The 18,580-nt window shown below is 42.2% G+C and overlaps 2 protein-coding genes and 1 non-coding gene across 6 annotated transcripts in view; 2 read left to right on the top strand and 1 right to left on the bottom strand.

Moving 5' to 3' along the window:
- Positions 1-3,769, bottom strand: part of LOC131753575 (coiled-coil domain-containing protein 170-like) — a 53,741-nt gene extending 49,972 nt beyond the window's left edge. The window contains 1 exon segment of the mRNA XM_067028346.1: positions 3,573-3,769. Within this exon segment, the coding sequence (XP_066884447.1) occupies positions 3,573-3,691 (119 nt within the window). The 5' untranslated portion in view covers positions 3,692-3,769.
- Positions 3,770-4,907: 1,138 nt separating this feature from the next.
- MTHFD1 (methylenetetrahydrofolate dehydrogenase, cyclohydrolase and formyltetrahydrofolate synthetase 1) overlaps positions 4,908-18,580 on the top strand; it is a 60,361-nt gene continuing 46,688 nt past the window's right edge. For 3 of the 4 annotated variants that reach the window (XR_010839530.1, XR_010839531.1, XM_059059061.2), the window contains exons 1-2: positions 4,908-6,118; positions 17,513-17,597. Coding sequence is in view for 1 of the 4 variants with exons in the window: in XM_059059061.2 (XP_058915044.1) it covers positions 6,078-6,118; positions 17,513-17,597 (126 nt within the window). In the remaining 3 variants the exon portion in view is untranslated. The remainder of the gene's footprint in view (positions 6,119-17,512; positions 17,598-18,580) is intronic. The other variant, XM_067028336.1, reaches the window with a different exon arrangement.
- Positions 15,141-15,247, top strand: LOC131753869 (U6 spliceosomal RNA). The gene has a single exon (XR_009334938.1). It is a non-coding gene; the product is annotated as a U6 spliceosomal RNA (small nuclear RNA).

Below are 18,580 nucleotides of genomic sequence, written 5' to 3'. Positions count from 1 at the left end.
AAAAAAGTGGCATTTAGAAACTGTGCACTGGAAGGGCTGCAAGTAAGTGGGGTATGAGTTTCCTTTGCTGGTGTATCTCCCAGGAAATGGAACAGCCCCAGAATGAGAGGAATTTTTATGAGAAAAAAAAAAAAAAATCAGGTGGGTGTGATTTGAAGAACATGGAACAGAAGTATGAAGCCCTGGTTTTCTTTACTAACCCTGAAATCGGTTTTGAAATTCCTCTATTAATTTATTCTAGATTTATTGATATTGAAAACACTTTTTTTTTTGCCGTAAGCGGGCCTCTCACTGCTGTGGCCTCTCTCGTTGCGGAGCACAGGCTCCGGACGCACAGGCTCAGCGGCCATGGCTCACGGGCCCAGCCGCTCCGCGGCATGTGGGATCTTCCCGGTCCGGGGCACGAACCCGTGTCCCCTGCATCGGCAGGCGGACTCTCAACCACTGTGCCAACAGGGAAGCCCAAGAACAATTATCTTTAATGAAACTTAAGTCTTGTCCTCATTTTAATTATTTGATACTTAAAATCATTACTATAGCAATTCCTTTTCTAAGAACCAGAGAAGAGACTTAAAAGAACTAAAATTTTGAATTGAAAAGGGAGAATGAACTGCTCCTCATTCCTGGCACAAGAATCATACTGGAGACAAAGGTCTTCTTAAGAATCCTATCCTCTGCTTTTATTTTATTTCCTTACCATTTTATGAATCTTATGCTCTATTAAAAACAACTTATTAGTTTCACTCATATTGCTTTTAAGAAAAATGCTACTATGTGGGCCAAAATATATCCCCAGAAGCATGAACTGATCCTGCAGTATCTCAAGTACCACCTCCTTCCCTTGATTCATGCAAGGTGAGGGTAATCTCTCTCTCTGCCTCTTATAGTATACGATCTATACTTTTCCTTTGATTGTTATCTCATTCAATATTGTATCATGGGGACTTCCCTGGTGGCACAGTGGTTGAGAGTCCGGCTGCCAATGCAGGGGACACAGGTTCAAGCCCTGGTTCAGGAGGATCCTGTATGCTGCGGAGAAACTAAGCCCGTGCACCACAACTACTGAGCCCTCGCGCCACAGCTGCTGGAGCCCGTGTTTCTAGAGCCCGTGCTCCGCCACAGGAGAGGCCACCACAATGAGAAGCCCGCACACTGCAGTGAAGAGTAGCCCCCGCTCACTGCAACTAGAGAGAGCCCGCGCCCAGCAATGAAGTACCAACGCAGCCAAAAATAAATAAATTTATTTTAAAAATATATATTGTATTATGTAAAAATCTTATGTCTCCTACTAAATTAAAGGTACATTAAGAGCAGAATCTATTTCTGGTTTATCTCTATCATCCCATACAAGGAACAAAAACTACAGACTGAACAACTAAAGAACCCAACAAGTTCTTTCAAAAAAGAACTTATATACATATACAAAGTTAACTTATATAGGTGATAGTACTGTTCTCCCAAACTTACCTTACAGAAATATAATAAAAATGTAATAGGAGTCTGAAGTAAAAAATAAAATACATCAATATGACACAATTATTCTGTGAATTTAGGTTTGCACATAACTATTTTTTACACAGTCATAAGATTTATCAATACTCACATTAGAAAGATACAGTATGCTATGCTTCATTTAGTGGAAAGTAAAAACCATAAATTTTTACCATATCAGGCACAAGAGAAAATTCCAAATCCAAGGTCACTTCTAGAAGAAACCTGAATTGTCCAGTATTAGTGGCTGCCCTGCACTATTTACCAAAAGAATGTTTGCACATCAAAGGAGCTGTTGCTAGGTGAACGCATCACAGAGGTCCAGGGAAGGGCAAAAAGACCTCCTAAAGTGATAAAGTAAGGCCTGTGGGTCTTTATTTCCCTAATTAATGAAGTGAAAACATAAAGTGGCTTCATCAAGCATGAGCGAACTTAACAACTCTTAGGAAAGTGATCCCACTGAAAGTAAACATTCTAGCAAAGGTAAAACTTATATTTTGGGGATTTCTTTTGTGAAATTCTTGGAATAGGTCAAATTTTTGTACTTCAATACCTACACCTTATCAAGAAAGAAGTATTTTGAAAGGAGGAGAAAAATGATGATTCCATCTACAATTCCTAAAGCAAAAGATGATTTGTCTGAAAAACTGGTATTCTAATTCTTAGAAATTATGTCCCTATTATGTATTCTTGATACCAGAATCACCAGAATTACACTTCAAATATCATCTAATCTAGTGGTTCTCAACCCTGCCCATCCATTAGAATCTCAAAGATAACTTCAAAAAGTACTGATACTGGTCTTCCCTGGTGTTGCAGTGGTTGAGAATCCGCCTGCCAACGCAGGGGACACGGGTTCAATCCTTGGTCCGGGAAGATCCCACATGCTGTGGAGAAACTAAGCCCGTGCACCACAACTACTGAGCCTGGGCTCTAGAGTCCGTGAGCCACAACTACTAAGCCCACGTGCCTCAACTACTGAAGCCCACGTGCCTAGAGCACGTGCTCCACGAGAGAAGCCACCGCAATGAGAAGCCCACTCACTGCAACGAAGAGTAGCCCCCGCTTGCCGCAACTAGAGAAAGCCTGTGTGCAGCAACAAAGACCCAACGCAGCCAAAAAAAAAAAAAAATACTGATACTCTTGACACTACCCCAAGTTCTTACTTAATTGGTCTGCAGTGGAGAGCCTAAGCACAAATCTACACAGGTAATTCTAGTGTGACATTAGGGTTGAGAACGACTGTCCCCCTATCTTCATTTACATATGATAAAAATGAGGCAGGGATAAAATTAGTATTAACAGGAATGAGAGTAATAGTTTAATAATTAAACCACGAAAATAAGAAATAGCCGTTTTTTCCCTCTAAAACTAGATTTTAAAAATTACATCCCCAAGCAACAGAAACATAACTATGAACAAGACAGGAAATTTCTTATAAAGCTGAAATTCTGGTGGAAAAAGAAAAAGATAGTAAACAAGTATATAAATAAATAAAATCATTTTAGATAGTGTTCAGTGCTGTGAATAAAATAGGCTAATGTGATAGTAATGAGGAGGTAAGTGAGGGGGCAGTTTTTTGATAATGTAATCAAAGAAGGGCTGCTTTGAATATATTAACATAAATCATACATTTTACTGGATAACCTGCCTTGATCATTTAACAATTTGTGAAAGTTATCTTACAGTACATCTATAGTATATATCCATTGTTCCTTTAACAACTTCATCCATCCTGATGGAGATTTTATTGTTTTTTACTATGTAAATTGATGCTGTGAGGAACACTTTTATACATATGTTTGTATATACGTGTAATTATTACTCTAGGATGAATTCCTAGAAGTGGAATTACAAGATCAAAGAAAGCACACATTAAAGTTTTGATAGATATTATCAAATAACCCTCAAAATTTTTGTAAAAATGGAACTTCTGCAGAAAGGATACACATTTTTTCAAGCAACTGCCATTAACAGGATTTGAATAAAAATATTTTATCTTTCTATTCTCTGTGAAATGATCAGTTCTCAGTCTTTATCTTATTTGACCAATCTGCAATATACTCGGCAGAATTTGTTACCTCTTACTCCTGTAAAACACTTTCTTCTTCACTTGTCGTCTAAGGCTGCACGCACGCTCTCGGAGTTTTTTCGCATAACACGCCGGACTCTTCAATCTTCCTTCCTGGTTCCTCCTCATCTCTTTCGTTTTTGTTTTTTTTTTTTTATTTTTTTATTTTTGCAGTACGCGGGCCTCTCACTGTTGTGGTCTCTCCCGTTGCAGAGCACAGGCTCCGGACGCGCAGGCTCAGCGGCCATGGCTCATGGGCCCAGCCGCTCCGCGGCATGTGGGATCCTCCCAGACCGGGGCACGAACCCGTGTCTCCTGCATTGGCAGGCGGACTCTCAACCACTGCGCCACCGGGGAAGCCCCCTCCTCATCTCTTTGAATTCTAAACATTGAAGTGTCCTAGGCATCAGTCCTAGGTCCTCTCTCTACCTACACTCATTCTCTTCCTGGGCGCTCATCCAATCTCATGGATTTAACTATCGTATGTCTCATTTATATGAAAATCACTAAGACATCTGGATGTCTAAGAGGTATCTAAAAACATCTAAAAACTTATTTCATCTCTGTAATGGTAACTCCATCTACCAGTTGCTCAAACCAATCCCTTGCTTTTTTCTTTTCTTATACCCTACCTTCCTCTCTTTATTGAGGTTTCCGCCCAAGTCAGACTCCCCAGAGAAGCCTCTCTTAACACACTTCTAAAACAGCACTCTCCTGCCTACCACCATTCCCTATCCTCTTAGCTTGCCTATTTAAAAAAAATGCTAGGTGTCAATATCTAAAATTAGAGTACATATTTCTTTAATTGATCATTAGCTGATGGGGGGGCAACCTTATTGGTTCACCGTGGTATCTCTAGCACCTAGAGCAGTGTCTTGTGTTGTTGACACAGTAGCTACTCAATAACTATCTGCTCAATCAATTAATGAATGAATTGTACAGGTCACATAGAGATATTATAGTTGAAAACCAGGCCGTTAAGGTGCAAAGGCAACGTATTTGAAACATCCAGTTTTGGTCCTAATTCTAGGCACAGCTATGCATCTTTGACTAAGTTATCCTTCAAAGTCTATTTCTCCATCTGTAAATCGGGGTTTATGTCATCTTCCTCAGCAAACAAGAAGCTGTAGTCAATATCTATTTAGTATTGCAATCACAAAAGTTTCACTACCTGTAATTTTCCAGGAACATCTGCTTCAATTTTCGTCTTAATTTCAGTTGTCCAGGTATAACATAATGTGACGGTATGTATTCAGAAGTCCTTAACATTTTAAAGTTATTAAACAGTTGGCCCTCAGTATTTTTGGGTTCCAATCCTGGGTCAAAAATTATTTTTTTAAAAAAAGTTCCAGAAAGTTCCAAAAAGCAAAACTTGAATTTGCAGCATACCAGCACCTATTTATATAGCATTTACCCTGCATCAGTAATCTGGAGATTACTGATCTAGAGGAATCTCAGGAGTATGCACGGGAGTACGTGCTTAGGTTATACGTAAAAACTACGCCATTGTTTATAACGGACCTCAGCATTTGCGGATTTTAGTATCTGTGGGTCGGTCTTGGAACCAATCAGAAACTTGCAGGCCCAGTCCTCGGGAACACCCCGGCTGCCTTCCAAGAGGGAGGGGTGTCTGCACCTGTCAGTCACTAGGCATCCAGTTTATGTAAGGCCCGCGTCCTTTCTCCAACCCCAGATCTGCATGGGGGAATCTGCCAAAATCTAGACTCGCAAAGCTGACGACCCACCCCCGTACTGGCCAACTTGGGGTTATCCACACCCTGAGGGAGCCACGCGGCGCTCCAGCTCCACCGGCCTGAAATAGCGGGCTGGGTTTCAACCATGGCGGAGCATCAGCTTCACCTGAGGAGATTTTAAAAACAGACGCGCCACCCAGACCGTCCAATTCAGTTTCGGCGTGGAGGCCCCGACACCGGTCTGACGGAGCCGGGGAGCGAGAACGCCGGACGCCGCCCCACACTCCTTAGGTCTACCCCCTGCCGGCCAGCCCGGGGCCCACCTAAGCTCCCCACGCGGGAGCCGGGCCTGAACACTCCAGCAGAAGCCCCGCACCCTCAGCCCACGCAGGTTTCCGGCGCCCGCCAAACTGGTCTCCCGAGAGACCGCCCCTTGGCTCCGCCCACTGCCCCGCCACCGAAAGGAGGGCATCGGGGGTGATTCCCTCTTCAGCTGCTTCCCTGCCCACACGATGGCGCATTCTGGAAAGGGTCCTTCCACCAGCCAGCCAATCACTTCCTCCATCCAGTCTTCCACAGAGTTCCCTCATCTTCCCGTGGCATTTCAGACCCTCTACTCCTCAGCTTTTCGCCGCCTAAGGGGGCCTACGTCCGTCTGGACCGCGCATGCGTGCATCCATGTCCAGGGTGGCGCACGCGCAGTAGCAGGGCCGGCCTGGGCAGTCGCTAAGCGCGTGTGTTAGGCAGTCCCGCGCCGCAGTGGAGAGAGTGGAACCTCGTTTTTGTCGGTGTCCATTGTGGGCAGCGGACTTATAGAGGTCATGGCCCCGGCGGATATCCTGAACGGGAAGGTCATCTCTGCGTAAGGACCTGTCGTTGTTAGGGCGTGTTGGGCTGCTGGCGAGGGCTGTGAGCAGGGTGTGCAGGTCCCTAAGGACGCTTTTTTTTTTTTTTTTGCGGGAGGGAGACTTGTAGCCTAAGAGTCTGGCCAGCCGGGTGGGGAGGGAGGACATTGACCTGAGCCCTTCACACCTAAAGACCGGTTCCCTGCAACCAAAGAAAGGGGCCTGGTGGCTGTGCCCGCTGGCTCCTATGCTTCTGGGACAAGTCCTCGTACCCCGACGACTATGCGCCCAGATGTGCAGCTGCCAGATGAGAGAGTAGTTTGGGTTGCCTGCAGCATCCCAGTCAGAACTCAGAAATCCAGTTAATTCCCTTGCCCTGTAATTTGGAGGTGAGGAGACTGAGATTAGTGAGGTAACAAGGTTACAAGGCTGATTAGTGGCAGAGAGTCTCCTTCCAGACCATAGCTTTACCCACTGCACCAGAGTCATCATTTGCTAAGTGGAACCCACTAAACGTTTTCTTTTTCTGTCAATTTCATGCCCCTCTAACAGCTATCTCTTGTGTCCTGGTCCTAGATTTACTTTTTAGTTTGGCTCTTGAGTCCTGACAGTATTTTCTATTCCTTTTGACCTCTGCCATTTCTACCCTATGGGAAATCTGAATGCTTTACTAGTGGATATGATTGCCAGACTTAATTCCCTGGGAGTAACACCTGGCTGTTTTTTGTTTGGGAGGTGACTGGTGGGGAAAGATGAAAGTAGAAGGGGAAAGGATAGATTTTGTGTGATCCACCTGGAGGTTGCTCTTGGGACCTTAGACCTCACCAGTTATTTAGTAACAACTGTAGCTGGCAACAGTAATTGCCCCATGAAGCCCTAATTTTGTGAGCAGAGGTTTTTGAGTGAATTATAGAGTCATTGGCAGTGAAACCCACCTTGAGTTTCCTGGAAGATAGAGATGGTGGACAAAGAAGGTGAGATGTAAATTAGATGGTGGTGAATCTTTCACATTGGTGAGGAGGAACCCCAAACGTTTACATTAGAAATCACAATACTACATCTGAGTGCTTTTCTGCAAGTGGTTTGCTAAGCTGCATTGTTTGTGCTTGACCTTCGTTTTTTTTTTTTTTTTTGCTTATATTTCAAACCCAGTCCCTTAATCAGTGGCTTTTCTTGATAAAATCTTCTTTTTAGAAAGACTGGTTGTGAAGAGATAATTTAGGTTTGCTTCTTGGCAGGCTACTGAGAATAGGTGCTTACTGGATATGTTTTGAACAGTTTTGTTTGTTTGTTTGTTTTTTGGTTTTTTTTGCGGTACGCGGGCCTCTCACTGCTGTGGCCTCTCCCGTTGTGCAGCACAGGCTCCGGACGCGCAGGCTCAGCGGCCATGGCTCACGGGCGCAGCCGCTCGGTGGCATGTGTGATATTCCCGGACCGGGTCACAAACCCTTGTCCCCTGCATCGGCAGGCGGACTCTCAACCACTGTGCCACCAGGGAAGCCCTGGATATGTTTTGGTTGAGTGGAGAGCAAGTTAAATATAATTGTAAGCTCCGTAAGGGCAAATACATGCATTGTCTTATTTGTGTCTATATCCAAAACACCTAGAAACCTTCTTTCACTCCTTACTAGTTTTGTGGCATTAAGCAAATTAGCTAACCTCTGTGCCAAAATTTTCTCAAATGTAAAATAAAGATAATATCTAGGCCATTGAATTGTTAGGAGAATTAAATGAGTTCCTAACTGAAGAGCATTTAGAATTGTTCCTGGTACATAATAAGTGTTCAGTACAAGTTGGCTGTTAACGATTAGTAATTTGTTAATGTATACAGAGATGATTGATTCATTATCTCTTTGACAGCGATAGTTGCATTGAGATTCATTCCTTTTTTCTTTTTTTAAAAAAATATTTATTTATTTGGCTGCGCCAGGATCTTCATTGCCTCCTGCGGGGTCTTCGTTGCGGCATGCAGGGTCTTTAGTTGCAGCGTGTGGGATCTAGTTCCCTGACCAGGGATCGAACCCAGGTCCCCTGCTTTGGGAGCGTGGAGTTTTAGCCACTGGACCACCAGGGAAGTCTGGGCTTGAGATCTATTTCAATGGTTCTCAACATTAGCTACAGATTAAAATCACCTTGGGAACTTTTTGGTTTTGATAATTCTTTTTATTTACATATGAATACATACAGAAAAGTGCACCTGTTGTCAGTGTACAGCTCAATGAGTTTTTCATTACTGAACTTGAGTAGCACCCAGTAAGAAATGACATTGTTGGCATTCCGGAAGCCCCTCTCTCACTCCCATCCCATCACCATCCCCAACAAAGGTCATCACTACTATCCTGACTTCCAACACTGAAGATTAGTATTGCCTGGTTTTGAACTTTATATAAATGACATCATACAGTATAAAGTCTTCTGTGTCTGGTTTCTTTCAGTCAATGTTGTGTTTCTTAAATTATTTCATGTTGCAGGTAGTTGTAGTTCATTTATTCTCATAGCTGTTTTGTATTCTATGTGAATATGCCACTATTTGCTTATCCATGGACATTTTGGTTTCTAGTTTGGGGTGATTATGAATAGTGCTATGAGCATCCTTTCATATGTCTTTTCATGGAACATATAATATATACCTTTCTGTTGGTTACATCCCTAAGAGTAGAATTGTAGAGTAATAGGACATATATATATGAGCAGATTTATATAAGTAGAAATTGCCAATCTTTTCCAAGGTAGTTTTACTAAATTATATTCCTAGGAAGCTTCAATGCTTGGTACCCACACAGACTGATTTAACTGGAATTGCTAGCAATAAGCCACTGGACTCAATATTTTAAAAATCTTTTAAACGCTCATCCTTTGATTCTAATGCATCTTGAAGGTTGAGAACCACTTATCTAAAGCCTTAACTCTTTTTTTTTAATATTATTTTTTTATTTATTTGGTTGTGCTGGGTCTTAGTTGCGGCACACAGGCTTCTCAGCTGTGGCATGCGAACTTAGTTGCGGCATGCATGCGGCGTCTAGTTCCCTGACTAGGGATTGAACCCAGGCCTCCTGCATTGGGGCCACGGAGTCTCAACCACTGTGCCACCAGGGAAGTCCCTAAAGCCTTAATGCTTAAGTCCAAGTTTCATCAATGAGGAGGAATAGGGCAGTGATTTGGTGGCAGGTACTGAAAGCATTCTCTGGAAATGACTGTTCCAGGTACTTTTCCTCTCCCTTGTTGGCTCAGAAGTAACATAGCTAATAACCTTTTACAGTGCCCCGTGGTTGAGCAATCAGTTGAACTAATTGATACTGGTTCCTACTAACACAATTCATAAACAAGCACTAAGACTAAGGATTTTGTGCTTACAGAAGATTTTTCTTTAATGTGCTTATAAAATGGCTCTTTCGGATGCTGCCACAGCTTGGCACCTTGACCTTCATGGAGAGCTTGACTCCAGGAGCAGTTAGAGCTTACAATTCCTCAGAGAAGAGGAGCTCTGGAACGGGGGACAGCCTGCTTGGTTCATGAAGTAGTGCAGGCCCTCAGCTCCCCATGCTGAGGCTGCAGCAGGCAGCTGACCCTTCACCATGGCCCTGGGGGAATCCTGAACAAGAACGTGGTTCTTAGAGCTTGAGCAGGTTGGGCTGCAGGTAGAAGGTCTGGGCAGGGTGTCCCTACCTTCCTCTTTTACTAGGCCAGGGACACTCTTGAGAGGAAAGGTAAGTGAACTTCTTGCATTGCAGCCAGGGATCCTGGGGTCAAAGGGAAGGAAGGATCCCTCATTCCCCAGATTTGCAGGTCAGCTTCCTTGTTTGCCACCACTGTTGGGCCTCTCTGGGGCATAATTTGCAAGCCTTCCAGCTCCCTGGGCAGTTTTTTTCTCTGATGTAGTATTTGAATTGTAAAATTTCTTCCTTGAAGGGAGGAAGGATGGGGCAAGTCAAGAATTCCACAGTCAGAATTTCTCCAAAATCTAGTTCACTGCCCATCCTATCCTGCAAGCTGAGGAAATAGTTGAGGCAAGAAAAGTGATGTGATGTGGCCAAAGGTTACTCGGCTGGTTAATGGCAGAGGCTCAGTTAGAACCGAGGTCTTCACCCAGTACATGGTGCTTCTTTGTCAGGCACTTACTACTTTTGCTAAAAGGAATTTCATAAACTAATTTTTTTTCTTTATAGCAGTCTTCCTCTTGTTGCCACGCTTCCCGTTCTGCTGAGAAGGCCATCCCTGACTTTTCTCTACTTTTATTTATTCTCCCTTTATATCTTTCTGGTAGCCAGGACTGGACAAACTTCATCATTCCAGATTCTTTCTCTGCCTGTGGGAAACCTGGATCTAGTTGCCAGCTGTGTCCCTTTGGAAGGAACACTTCCATTTCTTCCTTAGGGGAGTTCCAAGGTTGTAGCCTGGATTTGAAAATTGGGGGAGGTCTGAGGGTTAGGGACAAATATGTGTTTTTGGATATTTATTCACTTAATAAATACCTGTGTGCCTCCTATATGCCAGGCGCTCTTCAAAGCCACGAGACTATAACAGTCAACAAAACAGCCCACATCCCTACCCTCGTGGAGTCTCTGTCCTGATATGTAGAGACAGATGGTAAGATTGGTGAAACAGAATGTAAGGTAGTGAGAAATGACAAAGAAGAAACCAGAGCAGGGAAGAGGGACAGATTTCTGAGGCATGGGGGTTGTAATTTTGAATATGGGAATTAAGCTCAGACTCATTGTGAAAGGAACTTCTGGGCAGAGATTTGAAGGAGGCGGGGCCGTGAGCCTGCCAACGTAAGAGGGTTCCTGACCAAAAACATAGCCTGTGCCATGAACCTTTGACCTCACCAGTTATTAAATGACTGCTTTGGGGTCAGCAGTGATGGCCTCCGAGAAACTGAAGGTGAGTAGAGGGGCTGAGGGAAAGAGCACTGATGGTGGTGAGAGCCTACCCTGGTTTAAGGGAGGAGCTCCTAAAGAGATTGTACAAAGGGGGTGTGTGTGGAAAATAGTGTTAGAAAAACCACCCTGATTTGGCTTTTAGACCAGAAACCACAATTCTTACATCCGTGTGCTTTTCAGAGTGGGGCCTACTAAGTGTTGTGTGATTTGTTTGACCTTTCCTTCTGTTTGTTTGCTATGGTTGAGCCTGCTCCCTCCATGGGTGGCATTTTTCTTGATTAAGTCTTTTAGAAAGACGGAAGAGACAGACGGTTTGCCACTTGTCAGGCCACTGAGAGAAGGTGCTCCGAGTCGTAGGTTGAGCACAGCGGGTTGGTGTGTTTGTAACGCAGCTCCCTGTGGATGGATGGTGTCCCCAGGGCTAGTTGCAGTGCTGCTCCCTCCTCCAGAACCACTGGGTGACTTAGTTTACTTACTTGTGCCCTAGCTTCCTCATCTATATGTTGGCCACCCAATTCATAAGGTTGTTAAAATTAAATGAGTCATGACTTCAAAAGCATTTAGAGCAGTCTCCGGCACATAGTTAAGTTTCATTAAATTGGTGCTTAGAGAGTACCTGTTGAACAAGCACGTGGTGTTTGTGTTTATCCAAGCTTTATCTGCGGCAGCTGGCTTATTATCTGGAGGCTTAAAATTAGAATGTATCTTATTGTTCAAAGATAAAAATGGAACCATGACTATATGTTTAGCTACAGGGCTAGAAGAACTATTTAATGTAAAAAGAGTTGCTCACCACAGTGAAGTTGATAGGCTTTTCATTTTGTCCTGGAGATAAAGTACCTGAAAGCCTTTTTGTGCTTAAAAAGATTTGCCTGTAATGAGCTCCAAAGTGTGGGCCTTTCTGAAGGTCCATGGAACCTTGACTGTCAAAGCTGGCTTCACTCTGGGAGCCTGTGCAGGAGAGCAAGTGAGAGTACCTGAGAGTGGGACCTTCTGCTGGGTCTTAACGAGGCCACCCAGCCAGGCTATTGGGTGTGTTGCTATTGTGAATAGTGCTGCTATGAACGTAAGGGTGCATGTATCTTTTTGAATTACAGTTTTGTCCAGATATATGCCCAGGAGGGGATTGCTGGATCATTTGGCAACTCTATTTTTAGTTTTTTGAGGAACCTCCATGCTGTTTTCCATAGTGGCTGCGCCAATTTACATTCCCACCAACAATGTAGGAGGGTTCCCTTTTCTCCACACCCTCTCCAGCATTTACTGTTTGTAGATTTGTTGATGATGCCCATTGTAACTAGTGTGAGGTGATTCCTCATTGTAGTTTTGATTTGCATTTCTCTAATTAGTCATGTTGAGCATCTTTTCATGTGCCTCTTGGTCATCTGTATGTCTTCTTTGGAGAAATGTCTGTTTAGGTCTTCTGACCGTTTTTTTGATTGGGTTGCTTATTTTTTTGTTATTGAGTTATGTGAGTTGTTTGTATATTTTGGAAATTAAGCCCTTGTTGGTTGCATCATTTGCAAATAATGTTCTTCAACAAGGAGGTAATTTAATCTTTTAATTTGACTTAACTAACTAGGAATTTGAAATATATGCCTTTCTTGGAACACTAGGTGGCCTCAATTGTTTTTACAAGGAACTACATGTTAAGTTTTTCAGAAAATTTGAAGAAGTTTTTAGCAGTGTAACAGTTGTAATGAAACATAAAACAGCAAATGAACAAAATGAAAATAAAGCAGATGAAATCAGACATTTGTGTTGTACTGTATTGTAAAATCTTACAACAGTCTCCTTGTGGGGGTGGGGGAGGGTGAGAAATGTATGTCCTTGTTTAGAATAGCCCTGCATGTTGAAGATGAATGTTCTTGATTTTTCTCTGATTAGTTACTAAAGGCCTATTCTGTGGACCTCTTGAAGATCATTTGCAAATTCCTCTAAGCCTGTGCTACATTTCAGTGCTTGTTGACTGGGCAGCTTTTTTCCCCCGTCATGTAGATTTCTTACTCATGTAGCTAAATACCCTTTACCGCCTCCTTTTCCTACCTGTAGCTTCTGTTGAAATGTCCTTGTTACGTTATATTTTAGTGATGCTTTTTTCTCTCAGTCATAAGATGTCCAAAATTTGAAAATAGGCCATTATGTAAAACAGAATGAGTTGAAATTTGTAATGGACTTTTTCAGGAATAATTGTACAAGAGTTGAGGCAAGAGATCTGGGTGACTGTTAGAGATATTAGGCTCTGACTAGGACTCTTCAAGGGTGATGCGATTCTGTAGGGATGTACACCTTTGACTTTTGTTGACTAGGCTCTTTGACATCTATATGTGGGAGAAATCAACTTGGAGAAAACTGATAGTCATGCAAATAACTCTTATCCGTAGAGATTCAAACAAATTTTGACAGGTTGAGCTATAAATGATTTCCACTGTCATTTTTGCACCTTAGAAAAGATAACCCCAAACATTGCATTTTATTGGCCAGTAGCAGGGTTTCTCATCCTTGGGCACTATTAACATTGGGGCTGGATAATTCTTTGTTGTTCTGTGTCCCGTGCATTGTAGGATATGTAGTTGTATCCCTAGCCTCTACCCACTAGATACCAGTAGTAACTTAGCTAAAACTGCATCTGTGTCTGTTCATGTTTAATTAGCTATGACTATTTTACTAGTATCTGTCCATCAGGACCAGAGAGACTTCAATGGTTTACTGCTACTTGGTCCTGCTACCTTCATTGGCGCTCTAGTACTGATTTCTCCTACATCAAGATTGAGATATGTCTTCCCTTAGATTTTAGAGAATGTTGATGGAAGATTGTGTGACTGGCATGTGTAGTTCTATTCAGGGATCAGGGGTGTTTCTCCACATGCCCACTTCTGCCTCACTTTGCCCCCAGAATCTTTACGAGGATGGTATAACTCGTGGGGCCAAGGATAGAAATGGGAGGCATCTGCAATTCAAGGAAGTTTCTGTTTATTTAGGAGGTTTCACTGATTTGAAAGTTGTTCCATTATAGCATTTATACTTTCTGAAAATGAGCTATAAAAATTAAAGGAGTTCTCACCATTTAATTCATCACAGCTCTATGACCCTAAAATAAAGATAGACGAGGGAGGGAGTATTAATTTTTCTCTCCATGTTCTTCTTCTGTAGTTTCTTCAACTTCAGACACACCTGACACTTGGCTTTTGTTGTTCCACTTTTTGTTTTAAGGTGCTTCGGTTAGTGGCCAACCGAGAAAACCAGGCAGGAAAAAAATTTTAAGGGACTTAACAGAGATGTAATTACAGTTGTCTTGATTTTTTTCTTTTTTCCTCTCCAGGGCAGAAAATTTTCGACTGGTTTTTAGTGTTCTGGGCTGTCTAGTTCATGCTGATTGTGGTTTATGTGCACTTAAAAATGTCTCATTGCTATTCTGGTCATGTCTCAGTAAGAGGCCCAAGTGTTAGCTTTTAAACAAATCTTTGTAGTTGGAAGAATATCCCTGCTAATGCAACTTTTAAAACAGTCCTGCTTCTTAGAAAAAGTTTAAGGGAGTCAGTATAACTGATCTCAAGCTATAATCTTTTTTAGGGGAAAAAAAATGCATACTTAGACCCATTTAAATTATAGCATAGAAAATACAGAACATTTTGTTCTTTGCTCTTAACCTACTGGGCTGAAACAACATTTTCCACCTATACCACTTTGTAGTACTGGGTTCCTATAGTTTGCTACCTGCTGGGTGTAAGTATTATTTTTATTTGTCCCTAGATTCCTTCCTTGAGTCTCAAATGCTTACTTATTCTACAATCCTTATAAGATTTGGTAAATAAATTCACTGTATCAGTATGAAATCTGCTCTGTTCTTAAAGTATTTGTAGTTGTCCGTCTTCCCAGCTCCATTTCACAACCTCCAAAACCTGAGAGTCATCTGTAGCCCTGGCATTTCCTCTGTGTTTCATGTTTAGTATATCTAGAATACATCTGCTTCTTGCCAGCAGATATATTCTAGATATACTAAAACTTACCACTGATACCTTAATCCAAACCACCATCACCTCTGGCCTGGATTTTGCAATTGCAGTGACTTCTTGCTGCTGTCCCTGATTCTCACCGTTCCCTCTCGGGTCTGTTCCCAATTCAGCAGCCAGAATAATCCTTTAAAAATGTAAGTCCGGTGCTCACTTTGGCAGCACATATACTAAAATTGGAACGATACAGAGTAGATTAGCATGTCCCTTGTGCAAGGATGACATGCAAATTCATGAAGTGTTTCACATTTTTGGTGCTGACGAACCTAGTTGCAGGGCAGGAATAAAGAGGTAGACTTAGAGAATGGACTTGAGGACATGGGGTGGGAGGGTGAAGCTGGGGTGAAGTGAGAGTAGCATCGACATACATACACTACCAAGTGTGAAATACATGGGTGGTGGGAAGCAGCAGCATAGCACAGGGAGATCGGCTCGGTGCTTTGCGATGACCTAGAGAGGTGGGATAGGGAGGGTGGGAGGGAGGCTCAAGAGGGAGGGCATATGGAGACATGTGTATGCATATGGCTGATTCGCTTTGTTGCACAACAGAAGCTAACACAGTATTGTGAAGCAATTATACTCCAATAAAGATCTATTTTTTAAAAATGTAAGTCCAATCATGTCATCCCTGTTGAAAACCCTCTAATGGCTTCCCATCACATTCCAAATAAATGACTGTATACCTCATTTGATTACTGCTTCCCCTTGGGCCTCAATTACCCACTCAGGGCCTTTGCACTTGCTGTTCTTTCTATAAATTGGCCCTGGGAAAGCCACCCGACCTGACTGCTTAGAGCCTGTGTCTACATCTGTGAGCAGGAGTAAGAAAGCTTTTTCTCCCTCGCATACTTCAGAGGGTTATTGAGAGTCTCAGACGTGTTCACTTCTTTTCACTGTTGTGTCTCCTTACTGTCTCACATTGTGCCAGGAATGGTGGGCTCTTTACCCCCACCCCAAACCGTGGGTTTTGTTTGGGTCGAGAGGGTTAAGGAGAAGCAATGGAAACCTTTGCTTAGCACTTTGTGTTCATACAGTGGTTGGGGAAGGAAGGGGAGAGGAGAGAGTGGAGTCTGGAAACTTGGCCTCTGGGAAAGACCTTCTGCAGCTCTCCGGGCAGCACTTCTGATCCTCATGCAGGAGAAACAGCTGTGGCTGGAACTGCTGGGGAGTTTCAGTGGCAGCCTAGGGAAAACTTGGCAGCTATAGTATCTCCTGTCGTCTGTGTCAGAGCAGAATTGTGGCGTCTGTTCAGGTCAGATCCCATCCCAGTAAGAGGAAATCCAACAGTCCATTAATACTTCTTTTGAATGATATGATTTATAGAATACTGATTTGAAAAAACAAGGCTATTAGCTTAGAAGATTTTGAAGTCTTTGGTATGACTCCTTGTATCGTTCAACATTCTTACCATTTACTAGGCTAATACACATAATCTGTTTTTGTGACTCCTGTGCCTTTTTATGCCAGATATTTGTCAAGTGTGGAGAACTGGGGAAGGGAGTAACCAAATTAGGATGAGGGAAGAGATGCTTGCTAACGTCCGGGTATATTTGTTTGTCAAGTGCGGTTTAAGATGAAAAAAGATAAATGACAAAACTGGTTCTTCAGGAGAGACAGATCCTGTTCAAGTTAATAACTGTATCATAACTGGACAAGGTTGGAGTACTTTGAATGTTTACTTATAGATGTAATGTAATTTATTTGATGTCATTGTATTGTTGAGAGTTGTGTGTTAGTAAATTGATGTATCTTTGTTTCACAAGAGGTTATACTTTCAACCTTGAGTAAGGAAAATTCTTTTGTGAATTAGGATATAATTTGTAAATTCTTACTGAATTCAAAGTGGGATTCATTGATTTATCATTCAGCCTTATGTGGATACCCTGTGATCATCTTACTAGGTAGGGTAGGTTGAACAGAAGGTGTGAGCTTGAGTTCTTTCCTGCAAACTTTTTTCCTACAGCACCTGAAGAGTGGAAAGGCTGAAAAAGATGACGATTAGCAGCCTTCCAGAAGTACTGGTCCAAGTTTTTATTTGTTCACTGTGTGATTTTGAATGCCATCAACTAGTATTTTTTAAATTATTTTTAATTTTATATTGGAGTTAGTTGATTTACAATGTTTCAGTTTCAGGTGTACAGTAGAGTGATTCAGTTATACATATACATGTATCTATTCTTCAGATTCTTTTCCCATTTAGGTTATTACAGAATATTGAGTAGAGTTCACTGTATTATACAGTAGGTCCCTGTTGATTGTCTATTTTATATATTCAACTAGTATGTTCTAAACTGGCGCATACCCCATGGCCCTGTCAGTGTCAGTAAGAGTTAGAAAAGATCCATGTCTACTTGAGGCCTGGAAAATTGATGGGGGGTACAGGGTACATATTATATCAGATAATGTCTGTTAATTAAGGTGTTTTTAATTTAAAAGAGAAATACATCCAGTAATACATACTGCTTATTTGTGGCTTGAAACATTAAATGTTAACTCCAATTTTTTCCTGTTTCTCTAGGCAAATAAGGGAGAGACTGAAGAACCAAGTCATTCAGATGAAGGAACAAGCACCTGGTTTCACACCAGGCCTGGCAATTTTACAGGTATTGTGATAGTGTATTTCTACTAATATCTTTCTTCCTTTCTCAATCGCTGGATAGCATTTAAGACAGCAGGCACATCAAAGCTCTTCCTCTTTTTTTTTTGGCTTCTGTGAAACCTCAGACCTTTTCAGTTTCTCTTTGCAGGCTCCTCCTCTTCAGCTCTTCACCTCCCCTGTTCTCTGTGGGTACCTTTCCCTAATCCAGTATCTCTTGACCTTTGGTCTTAGGACCCTTTACAACCCTGTAAACTTTAGTTTATATGGACTTATCCATTGATATATACTATTTAGAAATTAAAACTAAGAGTTTTAAAGACATTTGTATATTTTAAAATGCCAAGAGTAACCTCACTGTGTGTTAGCATAAGTAACATTTTTATGACAAAGTAACTTTTAGAAACAAAATTGAGTGAGAAGAGGGGCATTGTTTTACATTTTTGCAAAATCCTGTGCTATCTGGCTTAATCGAAGACAGCTGGATTCCCATCTGCTTCATCTGCTTCTATATTCAATCTCTTGCTATGCTGGTTTGATTGAAATATATGGAGAACATCTGACCTTATACAGTTGTATGGTTGTAAAAGGAAGAGTTCTTTTAATAGTCTTCCCAAATAGTTGTGGATATTTTTCTTTAATACTATAAGGACTCAGTAAGTAAAGTTTTTAAAAGGTTGTTGCAGGGGGCTTCCCTGGTGGCGCAGTGGTTGAGAGTCCGCCTGCCAATGCAGGGGACACGGGTTCGTGCCCCGGACCGGGAAGATCCCACATACCGCGGAGCGGCTGGGCCCCAGAGCCATGGCTGCTGAGCCTGCGCGTCCGGAGCCTGTGCTCCGCAACGGGAGAGGCCACAGCAGTGGGAGGCCCGCGTACCGCAAAAAAAAAAAAAAAAAAAAAAAAGGTAGTTGCAATGTGGACTCTGAAACTGTTATCAGTGAACTTTCATACTTTGTTAAATCAAAATCTTGTTTTATGTTGCAATTTGAA

This window comes from Kogia breviceps, chromosome 3 (genome assembly GCF_026419965.1).
Source record: "Kogia breviceps isolate mKogBre1 chromosome 3, mKogBre1 haplotype 1, whole genome shotgun sequence".
In the NCBI taxonomy this organism is placed as follows: Eukaryota; Metazoa; Chordata; class Mammalia; order Artiodactyla; family Physeteridae; genus Kogia; species Kogia breviceps.
Note: the sequence above shows the minus strand (reverse complement) of the source record. Positions and strands in the feature narration are given on the sequence as shown.